This window comes from Octodon degus, unplaced genomic scaffold, assembly GCF_000260255.1.
Source record: "Octodon degus isolate 3935 unplaced genomic scaffold, OctDeg1.0 scaffold00068, whole genome shotgun sequence".
Taxonomy (NCBI): Eukaryota; Metazoa; Chordata; class Mammalia; order Rodentia; family Octodontidae; genus Octodon; species Octodon degus.
In genome coordinates this window covers 2,973,954-2,987,365 of record NW_004524644.1, presented here as the reverse complement: position 1 = coordinate 2,987,365, position 13,412 = coordinate 2,973,954, and the positions used below count along the sequence as shown (strand labels likewise).

Below are 13,412 nucleotides of genomic sequence, written 5' to 3'. Positions count from 1 at the left end.
GTGTGTGTGTGGCCAGCTCAGCCCACCAGGGGGCGGGGCTGGCTGGCATGTGGTGCTGGGGGATTGAACCGCGGTCCCTGATGCCTTGCCAAGCTTGTTCCAAGTAGGTGCCCCAGACCACTGAGCCATCTCTCCAGCCCCTCTTGGCACTTTCTGAAGCAGTTCTGGTAGTGCTCTTTCATGACTGTCTTCAGTTTTGCTGTCATGGTTGCCTTGATGTTCTGAATTGATTCAAATGTTTAGCTTTCATGGTCATTTTTTACTCCGGGGAAGAGCCAGAAGCCACACCATGCTACATCTGGTCAATAAGGTGAATGAGGACACATTGCTTTTATTTGACAAATATTGCTATAAGTGGTTGATCAGGGAAGTGTGGTTAAAAAATATGGTGGATAGTTAAATTTTAAAAGTTATTACAGTATAGGACACATTGCCATTATTCAAACAATGTGTTACTGTGTAAGTTTTTTTAGAAAAAACTTTAAGCATTTACTGTGTCTTTTGTTTACCCCTTGCATATTTATGCCTTGTTCTCACATTCCTATTAGTGAAAGAGAAGGAGAATTACTAAAGCAATCAAGGAAAGCTCTTCAGCCTTTTGATGACGCACATTCTACGTCTGTCTAGCCTCCTTTTGAGGCACATGTTCCCTTCTCAACATTCTGAAGCATTCCCAGACATGTGATTTTTTTTTTCTTCCAGTGATAGGTTTGTGATCTAGGTTCAGTCAATCAGAATATTTTATCTCCCTAGGCCAGTGATGGTGAACCTTTTCGATCTTTCAGTGATGTGAACGATCTGCTGTGGCACGTGTGCCGTAGGTTTGCCACACTGCACTAGGTGGTGATTAGTCTGTGAAAGACCATGTGGTGGGAGCTGGACCTGCAGAAATCTTTCAAGGTATTTTATTGGGCAAACTAGAAAAATACTCTTTTTATAGTGTTAAACTCTCCAGAGGCCCAGGCTAGTCATGGTCTGTCTTGATGCCACATGAAGAGCGTCAACTCAAAGGAGCCCAGCAATAGTGAAGAAAGAACAGGGCGAGGGGGACAAAAGTGCAAATGATGCTTCATCCATCCTAACAGATCTTTGTGTGAGTGAAGCTGGGTAGAGGGACAGTTTACCAGCCTCTTCGAAGGGGGTTATTAGTGCTATGACTCACCATGAACCAGTGTCCTTGTCGCAAGGGGCCAGACTCACCAGGAATTTTACAGTTGCCCAGCAGTTGTGACGGCAGATGACGTGGCTGAAACTTCTGGAAGCTCTGTGTCTGTGGGGTTGGTGTGTACTTGCCCACCTTCCTGAGGATTTCCAGTGCCCCCTGTATTAGCCTGAGTGACTGATTCATTTGGAGGCAATGAGAAAAAAATAGGACTAGAGATAACGCGACAGGTTTCTGGTCTTTCTCAGACTTCAGGCTTTGTGATGTTTGAAGACAGGGCCTGTAGCTCCCACCTGTTTCTTTAGGCCTACCACAGCTTCCAAACTCAGTATCCCAACGAAGCATTGAGTGAGTGAACGTGATGTGGTAGCACATAGAGATAGAGGTGCCTAAACAGTTAGCTTGAGTGATTTGCATTAAAGTACTGCCTCTCCAAATGTCCTCTGAAAAATGCAAATACCCAGAGGAGGCATAACAAATTTAGTTGTCAACCAGCAATTCTCAGTTTTGGCAGTTGCCAGAACAAGAGGGACTATAAAAACTGGGTTATAAAAACGGAGAATTGTCTCAGTGTGATAGAAAAGGCATAGATTTGTGCAAGTGATTTGAAAAACAGTTTGGCATTACCTCTGAAAGCTGAGCATTTATGTACATATGACCCAGCACTTCCACTCCTAAGGAGTGACCCAAGAGGAAGCCTTGTAGCTGTAACACTGGAGAGGTGTACAAGAACACTCACAGTTGCACTGTTCAGATGCCAAAACTAGAAACAGTGGAAATGCCAAACAGCAGGAAAGTGGATGGGTAAATTGTTATATCTGCACAGCTATTAGATGACAGTAAAAGTAAATGAACTACACTGATTTGCAATAGTGCAGATAAATCCCAGCAACAAAATAGTAAACGCTAACTGAAAAAACCAATTTATACAATATGGAATATAATTTTTTTTTTTAGATTTAAAGCAATATAAAATTTTACTTCATAGAAATGCTAGCTGGTACAACAAAGCCACATATTCTTAAAAAATAAAGGAATTTCAGATGCTGGTAACCTTGGGCAGGGAACTGGATGTGGTTATTGTGTAGTTCATGAAGGGTATGCCAAGGTTCTATCTTTGTTTCAGATGGTGGGCTTGTAGACACTTACTGCATGATTAAGAGTAATGAAATAAAAGGACTAATATGAGCATAATAAAAGTCTGGGATCTTTAGGAAGTAGGCCATGGCTTAGTTGGGACCATGCAACCCTGGAACAGTGACAGTGAGGTGGGTGTCGTGGGAAGCAGCTCCTGTGGATACAGATGACTGGCAGAAGCAGGGTGCTGGCCCAGCCATATGAGGTTGGCAGGTAGGAGCAGGCAGGCTCAGAGCAGTGCTTGGGTGGAAGGAGGGAGAGGGAATTGTTGGAGTGGGCTCTGGTGGGAAGGGGACAGCCCACAGGAGGCACTTCTGTGTTGTTTCTCTGGTCCTTTTGGAGGCTGCTGGGGAACCAGATCTCACATGCTCTGTTTGAGCCAAGTCTGGAAGTGCCCAGAGATGCCAGGGCCACTTTGCTGTCCATAGAAGCAAGGGGAGGCCTTGGTCCTGCCAGGTGAAACTTTGGCTGGCCCAAGAGGTGCGACCCAGTGCTGTGGAGGCCGCTGTGCCAGAGCTGTCAGCCGAGCACTCAGGCCGGGGTGGCCCTGGGCATAAGGTATATCCCTCGGAAGTCCTGTAGCAGTAACCACCTCCAGAAGTTGTCATAAGAATTAAGACAGTGTATAGAATGAAACAAGCAGAATCTGTGGCAGCTAGTAGGTGCTCAAAAAGCAATACTCGCTCCATCCTGCCCTGGCCAGAAAGTGTGATTGACGCGCTTGGGAAGTGGACGCGCAGACCTGCTGCTTTCTTGTTTTCTTCCTGCTCCGCTCCACTCTGCTCCTAACCCTGGCACCCAAGGGCACTGGGCCCAATTACAGGATAGAGAAGAGAAACATTTTTCACCCTTTTGAGCAGCAGGCATTCTTCTGTGGCTTTAAAGAGGCATTCCAAATGAAGCTTGGTGCTCCAAGCAGGCTAATAGCTCACCACCTCCTTGAAAGAATATTCTTCAAATAGCTGTTCCGTATTTACTTTTTTTTTTTTTTTTTTCAGTACCGGGGATTGAACTCAGGACCTTCCACTTGTCAGGCAGGCAGGTGCTTCTGCTGCTGAGCTATATCCCTCGCCCCCTAGCGTTTACTTTACGTGAGAGCAGATCTGGCCTAGCAGGGTGGAGGCACATTTCTCCAGCATGTCAGGAGGTGGGCGTGGCACGTCTCTAATTTATTTCAGAGATGTTTCTGCTCCCTTATAAAGTACTACACAGGCCACTGGTCCACCTTGCTCTTTCTCTGTGTGCCCAGACCAACAGAGGGTGATGTCAGCCAGACATCGTGTGACCTGGAAGACTTGCATTCAGTGTTGGTTTTCTTTTTTGGTCAGTTAAAAATACCCATTTAGGGTATTTTTGGTCAGTTAAAAAAATACCCATTTAGGGGCCGGGGAGATGGCTCAGTAGAGTAAACACTTGTCTAGCAAGTGCAAGGGTCTGAGTTCAATCCCTGGTTCCACCAAAAAGAAAAAAACAAAAACAAAAACAAAAAAACCATTTAAAGACAAGGGTTTGGCTCAGTAGAGAGCCCTTGCGGGGCCTGTTCCCTATCACCACACACATGTGCATGTGCACACACACATGCATACATACGTGCATGTATGCATGCATCACACACACACACACACACACACACACACACACACACACACACACACACAAATGTACACGGTCACCCATTTCCCAGTTTGCCTCATTTGCCTTGTGTTCATTAACGTGCCTCGGGTCTTTCATGATGCTGCTGGTGGTCCTTGTGATTGCGTGCCGACCAGAGACTGAACTAAGTTCACATGGCCATTTTGCCAGTGGAATGTGGTTTTCATGTTAGTGGAGTTTTTGATCTTATAGGTTTAATTTTTAATTTTTGTAGGATTTCATTTTCTGAGTTACTTAGATGAGTAACTTAGAATTTTCCTGTCATGTTCTTAGTCGGTTTCCTAACTTGGGGGGCAGTGCAGTTAGGCAGGGCAGGGCTTCAGCTCTCAGAACGGGCTCTCCTTATCTCAGCCGCCTGTTTACCCAGGCCTTTGCTCCAGCAGGCTACTCCTTTCCTCCTTGCAGCCACTTGGAGGACACAGAACGTTCTGAATGCCGAGTTGCCTCTCTTCCTTTGAGTTAGTCCCATGACCTCTGCAAACAGGCAAAAAATTTCAGAAGTGCAGCACTCCTCACACTCCACAAATTTTCTTTGGTCTCTCCTGGCTCACTCCTCTGTCTGAGGATACCTTTTGCCTCAGTTTCCTTCTGGGGAGGCCAAGGCCAAGGGAGTAGGAAGGGATTTAAAGATTTTGCACTGTTATGCAACATATTGCTCTAGAAATGATCTTCTGCCAGTTCTCCTTAATCTCTCTCTTTTTATTTATTTATTTATTTATTTTTCTTTTCAAAGTTTTATTGATAAACATATAGCAATGAGACAGTTTCAAATCAAATCGAAAGTACAGTTTCAACAAATAATACACTGCATATATTCTTCTTAGTGGTTAATTGCTGTACAAGATGCAGACTTGTGATCCTACTTACAAACACCATTAGAAAAAATCATTCTATTCATTAAGAGAATGCAACTATATATCTATCCCAACCACTTTGAATACACAGATACAAAATGGACATTCATAGTTATACCCCAATTTTTTTTTAAGTTCCGTTGTTGAATATTATAGGTGTGTAAACACAGCAAAATATTCTAAAAGAGTACAGAAGCCCATAATAGCATTGGGTCTTCTGTTTAATTGGCAATGTCAGAAATTATTGACATGAGTCCCCCACAGCTCAACATAACAACATGGCTTTACTTCCTATATTTCATCTTCATACTTTTCTACTGGATGGTTAAGACCAAGGTAAAGCAGAACCTATGCAACAAGAGTTGTAGCTTTTTGGTTTGAGAAGGTCAGTGAAATGCCCTCAGGATTTATCCTGAGATCCTGTACCTCAGACTGTAGAACCTTTGTCAGTGCAGCCATGTTCCTTAATCTCTCTTGAGGAAAGCCTGGAATTCTGCTACTAGAACTTCTTTCCACTGGGTCAGTTTTGATCATTCTTAGGTCAGCGCCTAGAAGACCAGCACTTTAAGCTGTCCTAAGCCATCTCTGTTTAATGTGAATATGGTGCTGTTTGCATCAGCAGTGTCTCTGAAGATAGCTGAGGGTGGAGGAGGAGGACGAGGCCTATAGTTACAGCTCAGGCCCCAGAAAGAACTTCCACTTTGGTATACCTCATCCTGGGCCTGATTATAAGTGGTTGGTAATATTTTGCTCACCAGTGCCACCCAGCTCACCCAATGCTCCCTTGTGGGCATGGCTTCTCCCTGCCTTCAGCTTAGAAGTCTTTACTTCTGGTAGCAATGGAAAATCCCACATAGGTTAGGAAAGTCGGCAGAGGTCAGAAATGTCCGAAAACAATAAAATGCCACAAAAGTATCACCCAAAATACAATACAGAAAATAAGTTAAACAGTAAGAAAATCTCAAGAGCCAAGAATGAAGGCTCCTTAAAAGGAGAAACATTATCATGATATTTTCTACCCCTTTTTGTTTTCCCCTGCGATAGTGGTCATCTTTTACGAAAGTCAGTAACTGGCATGTTGGACTGCCTCTGGAGACTTGCTGCCTCTCTCTGGATGTTCCCTGAAAGCCTCATGCAGGAACCTTTGGAGGGTGATTGGGTTCTAGGGGCCTGGAGCCAGCTCGCTGGTAGGAGCCTGGTTGGAAGAGGGAGCTCACTGAGGATGAGACTGCAGCTGGCCCCCTTCTGCTTCCTGTGGGCCGTGCCAGAGCTGCTCCTCCTCTGTGATGCCCCTCTGCCGTGCCATTCTTCTGTGAGCCAGCCAGCTATGGACTGAAGCCTCTACAAACTGTGAGCCAAAGTAAACTTTTTCTCCTGTAACCTTTGGGGCATAAGACTGATTTTATGACCAAGGTGCATAAACATGGCCTTATCAGATCCACTTTTATTCTTCAGAACATTTTTATTGATGAATTTTAAATTTTAATTGCATGAGTTTTATTATATTAAACAATGAGTAATTAACAGGAAAAATGAAGTATTGAGATTTAAATGTTTATTGAATGTTTATAAAAAATCGAAATTTTCCACCGACTAGCTTTTGGTGTACAAAGTCTAAAAAAGAACATCAGAAATAAATTCTAATATGAATTACAATGAAAATACTAGTGGTACTCTATAAAAACAAAAAAATTACTTCAATTATCACATGTAAGGCAGTCTGCACACATGACAATGACATGTTCCACATACACGAATTGCTTACACTGACGGCATATCCTTTGTTTTCCTGACCTTTTTAGGACATACTTAACATCTCAGTGGTCTTGCTGTTTTCTCAGGAGGTTCTTACTATAATAATGTGTAGTAAACAGGAACATAAAATATCAATGACATTAAATTCTTAATGTGTATTGTACATTGTGAATAGACATCAACATCTTCACATCGGCTGTGTACTTTTGTAGAGAACCTAAAAGGCATCATAAATAAACTCTTCTGTGAACTGCAATGAGAGTACTAGTAGAACTCTACCACAAAAATAAGCTCAGCCTCAACCGGCACAGCCAGGGCAGTCTTCGTATATGACAGCGGCGGGTTCCTGCGTGTGCTGTGCTTACACTGATGACACTCGTGCTTAGCTTTTCTCTCCTGCGTGGTAGTCCTCTCACCTCCTTTCTCTTCCTGTTTCATTGAGAGCTTCCATACTGTACAACACGCGCTTATCAGGGAAATAAGATGTCAGTAAAATACATTGTCAAGCATGTAATGGGTGATTAGTCATTTTCACATCAGCTGTTCACAAAGCCTAAACGATAACACAAAAATAAAAATCTAAATGAACTACAGCGTAAACCCAAATGAAAGTGTACCACAGAAATGCGCTTTCCTCTGTCACACCCAACGCAGTCTTCACACATAACAACCATTATGTTCCATACACAAGTATTGCTTACACTGATAATATATTTTCTGTTCCTGTCCTTTCTTGCAGGGCACAGATGACATCTTTTTGGCTTTCCTGTTGTCATAGTAGATCTTTGTGATACTGTGCCTGCCTGTTCACCTGTCAGCTCACCAATGTGCTCCAGAATTTTTTTACATAGTTCCCTGGGCAGAAATATTTTTTCTCTGCTGTAAATGATCTCTTATGAGTGCCAGTCCCAATTCTTAAAGAAAATTTCTCTGTGATATTTTGCACTTTTTATTTTCTGTGTACACTATCAAACTACATCACATGTTTAGGATAATGATAACCACTGGCCAATGCTCTGTATTTCAAGTGACATCATAGTTGCTGCATAACATCAACAGCATGTACTCCACATTTAGTTTTGTTGTTGAGAATTTCCATCTCCGGCTTCCATGTTGTTGAGGGTTATTGTTAATATTTTTGTCATGGTGAAATGTTGAAGTCAGCAGCACCAGTTGGCTTTTCTTTGCTATGCAGTTCTTTGTTTTGAAATTGAAAGTTTTCATTTGGAATTTCTGCTTTGTTCCAGTGTACAGTTCCTGCACTGGTCAGCTTGTGTTCAGTTAGAAAATGTACCATCCGGGGGCCGGGGAGATGGCTCAGTAGAATAAGTGCTTGCCTGGCAAGCACAAGGGCCTGAGTTCAATCCCCGGTTCTGAAAAGAAAGAAAAAAAAAAAAAAAAGAAAAGAAAAAAAGAAAAAGTACCATCAATTGGAAAGTGGCAAGCCAACTGCTGAATGTCACATTCTGATTAGTTTGGGAGATGGGAGCAACAAGTCTGTTCACATCATTTGGTTTATTACTACAGGAATAAGGATCTGATGGCTGAGCTCCAGGGTAAATGTCTAAATTGGAAGAATAAGTCTTTGCATCTACAGGGGCATACATTTTTATGCCACATTTTGATCCATTGCTTGTTTCATAAGTTTTACATTCCTGTGATCACCATGAGAAATCTGTTAAGTACAGCAGGCCTATGAACGCTTTTAGTTCAGCTAATGAGGTATCATAATAAATACATTTATTTAGCTATTGGTGCATACAGAACATTGGGACCTGGGAGATGGCTCAGTAGAATAAGTGCTTCCTTGGCAAGTACAAGGGTCTAAGTTCAATCCCTGGTTCTGCAAAAAAAAAAAAAAAAAAAAATCTTATGTGCATTTCAGCCTTTCTGTATTTCATAGCATCTTGTAGCATTTCATCTGCTACAGTTTCTAACACTGAGTGGCAGGGCTGGCATTCTGTATAACACGTTTCACTTGTGCTAAGAGCTTCACTGAGGGCCAACCAAAGAGCTCAGCAGATTAAAGCACTTGCAAGGGGCGCAGGGGCCAGGAGTTTGATCCCCGCCTGGTCTGCTGTGCCAGCCCCACCCCCGGGGCATGTTGAGAAGGCAATTGAGACTGGACCTGGTGGCCTGCGCCTGTAATCCTAGCTGTTGGGAAGCTGTAAACAGGTGGATCACTACCTGTCTGATCTAGTAGTGAGACCCTGAGCACCCTGTAGACCCTTCCCTAAAATAAAAAAAAAACAAAAAACACTATCCTTTTGGACCTAGTTGTAACATTAGATCGTTTCACTTGGTTGTGTGACCATTTGCAAAATTTAGTCAAATACGTACTCACTTGCTGTTTTCTTTGTCATCTGAATCAAGGGGGTCTGCATTGCCTGTGTCTGTGCCAGTTCATTCTTGCTCCATTTCACTGTCACAGGAAAGGTGGCTCACAGGGCCAGCATCAAGGTCATCACCGTCGTCATCAACCCACACCACTCTTCTGTTATGAAAGCATGGGTTTCACTATAATGTCATCTTCATCATCCATGCATGAGCAATCTGATGATTCATTTTAACCTCCTCCAAAATTTGTAGATCTGATTTTTCATGTGCCATTGTACTGAGTTAGGCTACTTCTATTGGAAAAAAAAAATCATTTTTTTAACAAGCCCTGGCATGGTGTGGGTCTGTTGGACCCTCTCTGGTGCTTGGGTAAACATGAAAAACCTGTTTGATGGAGCATAAAAGTGGGTCCAAATTTTGTTTTGACACTTTTACATACCTGCACACTCCTTGGCATTTGTCATACCAAGTAGGCAAACGGATTGCTTCTTGTATCCTTCAGGGAAAGGTACTGAGATGCACAGCTGGCCACTCTAATGCCAAAGTAAAAATTTATAGTAGAAAAGTAAAGGATGAGTCCACTGGACCCAGACTTAATCCTTGAGGGCAAGAGGGCTTGGTGTTGTGTTTCAATGATAAGAGTATAACTAAGACAGGCAATGTACGATTTTATGCCAGGTAAACAGTAGACAGTTGCTGAATCCAATAAAACCATCTGGTTAATTGTGTTCCTAACACATTGAGAAAACTTGTGGATCTGTTCTGGATCTGGGGATCATCCAGAGGCCTGTGCTTTATTGAGTTGGATGTTTTAGTTCAGGTAGGCATACAAATTGATTCTCATGTGCTTGAATTTCTAATCCTAGAGAATCCATTTATTTTCAACTTGTCAGGGCCAATCTTAGGAATGTTGAAAATTGTGTGAAATCTATACTTATTGATATTGATATGCCTGTTTGTAGTTTTGGAAACACTTTTACTTGCATTATTGTATTTAGTTTTCCCAAAAGCCCTTGAAGCCCACTAATAATAGTAGCAGCAGTATTTTTCATTTTTGTCACAGTTTTACAACTTGTGGAGACTGAAGCTGAAAGAGTGCCGTGACTGGCTAACTTCACAAAGAGGGCGAGGTTCCCAGCTCAGGTTTTCTGGCCTCAAGTCCTGCTTCTGTAGAATTCATATTCCTTCTGAGATGCCAGCCATCCTTGGTGCTCCTCAGCCTCTTACTAACATAACAGTGGTACCAGAGGCCAGCGTTTGGGCATCCAGTGATACCTGGTGCATCCTGTTTAATCCTTAGACCAATCTGGTGGCATAGACTTTCTAATAAACCTTACCTTTCTGTTGAGTAAACTGAGACTCAGACATGTGGGGTAAGTGAGGTATGCTCTCTAAGACTGTGTGGTTAGTAAGGGTGAGGTCAGGGTTTATATTCAGGCCTATTTTGTTCCTGTGCTCCTAGTCAAGTGACCTTTCTATGCCCTTTGGTGTCTCATCCAAGGTTATCACGTAGCAGGAGCATAGAGTGTTCAAAGGTAAAACACAGGCTTCAGGGGGACAGAGGGGGCAAAATAGTGGGGACACAGCTGACCTGTAGGGACTGAGAAAACAAAACAAACACTAGCAGTGGATCAGGACAGCCTGCTTCAAGGTTTGGCATGTTGGCAGGTGGAATCACTTAAGCTGAAGGGATTTGAGAAACCTGAAGAAGCAGGAAGGTTTCTCTACTGTCTTTTTTGTTCTCCTTGGAGGCAAGTCATAGAACAGATGCCCTCCATGTACCTGAGGAGAGGAGTAGTATCCTTGTCTCTGAACTCTGTCATGTAGAAGGATACAAACAGGCTTTGCTGATTCCGCCTTTCATCACCATTATGTCATACTCTTTGCCCTGTCATCATATGACTGCCTAGTCTTTAACATCCCTACCATGAAAAACAGGTCTAAGATTTTCTTCATTTCTATGAAAGTGTGTCTGTCACATAAGTTATATTAAATAAATATGAGTGTTTTTCCCTTCCTAAACTGTTCTTAGTTTTCAGGGCTTTAGCTATGAACCTAGGAAGAATGAGGAAAAGCTATTCTTGTTCTACAACAAGACATGCATAAGTGAGCAGGGACGCTCAGCCTAGTGGAAGGTAGAGCTGCATCCTCCTACAGCAAGGCCTCAGCACTTCCTCTGCTCGGTACCATTCACATTGGATAGCAGGAGGCTGAGCTTGACACTAGGCATCTGCTAGACAGTGAAACTTTAGTGCCTTCCAAGGGCCCATTTTTCCTGGAGTGCTGCTTTTGGGAGGTGGTGGAAATGTCAAGGAGTAGGGCACTGGGGACAGTCTTCAGGTCACCAAGGGTGGTCCCAAAGGGGGTTATGGGACCCAACCCCTTCCTCTTTCTCTCTTTTTGCTCCCTGACCATAAAGTGGGTAGTTTTGCTCTGCTATATGTCCCTTCCCCACAAAGTACTGCCTTGCTACAAGCCTAAAAGCAGTAAGTCCAACCTATTATGCACCAACACCTCCAAAACTATGAGCCACAATAAAGCCTCTCCTCTTACTAAGCTGATTGTTTCAGGTGTTTGTTATAGTGACCAAGCGCTAACATGGTGTCCATTACTAATATATCTTCAGGTGCCGTGGAGGGCAGTGTACAGGGAGTTCCTTGTAACACATGGCAGAGACAGCAGGCTATTCTGAACATGACTGAGAATGGTAAGCCCTTTTGGCTGGTTGCACATGCTCCTATACTAAGTGAATCCTAAAAGAGAAAACCTCTTCATTATAAAGACAATACATATGGTATTTCCCTGAAAATAAGATTTGGGTCAAAAGATGCAATAAAACTTATTTTCAGAGTATATCTTACTTTTTCAGTGTATGACATTCTATATTTATTTATGTATAACAGTCTACATTTATTCTCTTGTTCATGTAAAAATCTACATTCATGTATAAACATCTACATTTCTTCAAATATAGTCATATCATCTTGTTTTGGAACATGATTATAACTCTCCAAAACCTGAATCCTTTCCTGGATTCAAATCCCTGAATTTCTGGTTACTCCATCGCCTGTAGAACCATTTGTCTTAATCTCTCATGTCCAGCAGTAGAGCTCTCCTTAAATGAACACTGCTTGTCCATGTAGTCTGTTGGTATATCTGGACTTTGGCCTAGGACCACCGATCTGCTCAGAGATATGACAACAGAATAAAACACAGACAAAAGATATATGTTAGTTACAAGGGGCACCAGGATGGACAGAGCCCAAGGAGGGACTAGGACTGTAAAGCGTGGTGTCCTTGGCTTTTATTAGATGTACAGCTTGATTGAGTGGTATGCTGGTGGGCTGCAGGAAGTGGTGGGGGCGAACTGCTAATGTGGTCAGGTTCAAGAATTGAACAATGCATTTTTGGAAAAGCACACAGGAACAGATCGAGGTTACGAGTAGCCCAATTGTCTGCTAACTGTGACTACTGAGCTTGAAGGAATTTGCATGAGTCAAAGTCCTCAGCTGCCATGTTATCTTGCTGTGAGGCACCAGAATTTCACAGACTCTTTGCTGGCCTCAGCTCTGGTCTTTGGTTTAAAGATTAATGTGTCCTTAAGCCAGCCATGGCTTTCGTTGTAAGTCATGTAGGCCTAAGACAGACTCTCAATTTATTTTTATACCAATTTATTAAGATGAATTATTTCCTGCTTGTTCTCAGCATTGGTAGCATATCATTACAACACACGATGTACTGAATTATGAAGGCTCATGTTAGACACCGGCACATGCATGCATGGTCAAGTGCACACGTCTCTAGTGTGTTGTGTCTGTTCTGATTGGTCATTTGACAATAAGTCTTGAGGTCGTCTGCTTACACAGGCATTTGCCTCCCACCCAGAAGTGCCCACGTGGGTATTCACAAGCACTTAATTGTAATTTTTATTATTATTTACCTTAACTATTTTCATTTACTTAAAATATTAATGTCAATAATATTTATTCATGTTTAACTGTATATTAATATTACAATTTTATATGGTAAGTCTCCAACATAAGAACCAGTTCCAGTCTGGGAGAACGTTCTTAAGTCGGATTCATTCGCAAGTCCAACCAAGTGAGCCTTATACACCTCTGACACAAATGTACACCGTAACGCCTTGTCCTTCTCGGCAGTCCACTCCACACCACCACCGCTTTCGCCTGCTTCCGGACATCCTGGGCCCTGCCTGAGCGCTGTGCTACTGGGCCCTACTGCACCAAGCACACAGCAAACACACAGCAGCACAAGCACGACGGCATGCAGCAGACACGTGCGCCTCTTCCATGATATGTCTGCATCTCTGTATGCAAGGTGTGTTTATATCTGTGAAAATTCATACTTTGAATGTTCATAAGTTGGGGACTCACTGTAATTCAGTACATCCACCATGTTTTACAGTGGACATGCTCACTGCACTCATCTAGTTAATGATGTTAACTGGGGCTTAATTTTAGAGAATGGCTTATATTCTTTTTTTTTTTTTTTTT

At 42.7% G+C, this 13,412-nt stretch overlaps 1 protein-coding gene across 2 annotated transcripts in view; it reads left to right on the top strand.

Annotated features, from left to right (window-relative positions):
* Positions 1–13,412, top strand: part of LOC111817737 (tigger transposable element-derived protein 1-like) — a 57,961-nt gene that overhangs the window by 10,955 nt on the left and 33,594 nt on the right. The window contains exon 2 of one of the 2 annotated variants that reach the window (XM_023719519.1): positions 11,525–11,605. The exons of the other annotated variant lie outside the window; for it this stretch is intronic. Coding sequence (XP_023575287.1) covers positions 11,525–11,605 — 81 coding nt within the window. The remainder of the gene's footprint in view (positions 1–11,524; positions 11,606–13,412) is intronic. 2 annotated transcript variants of the gene reach the window in all.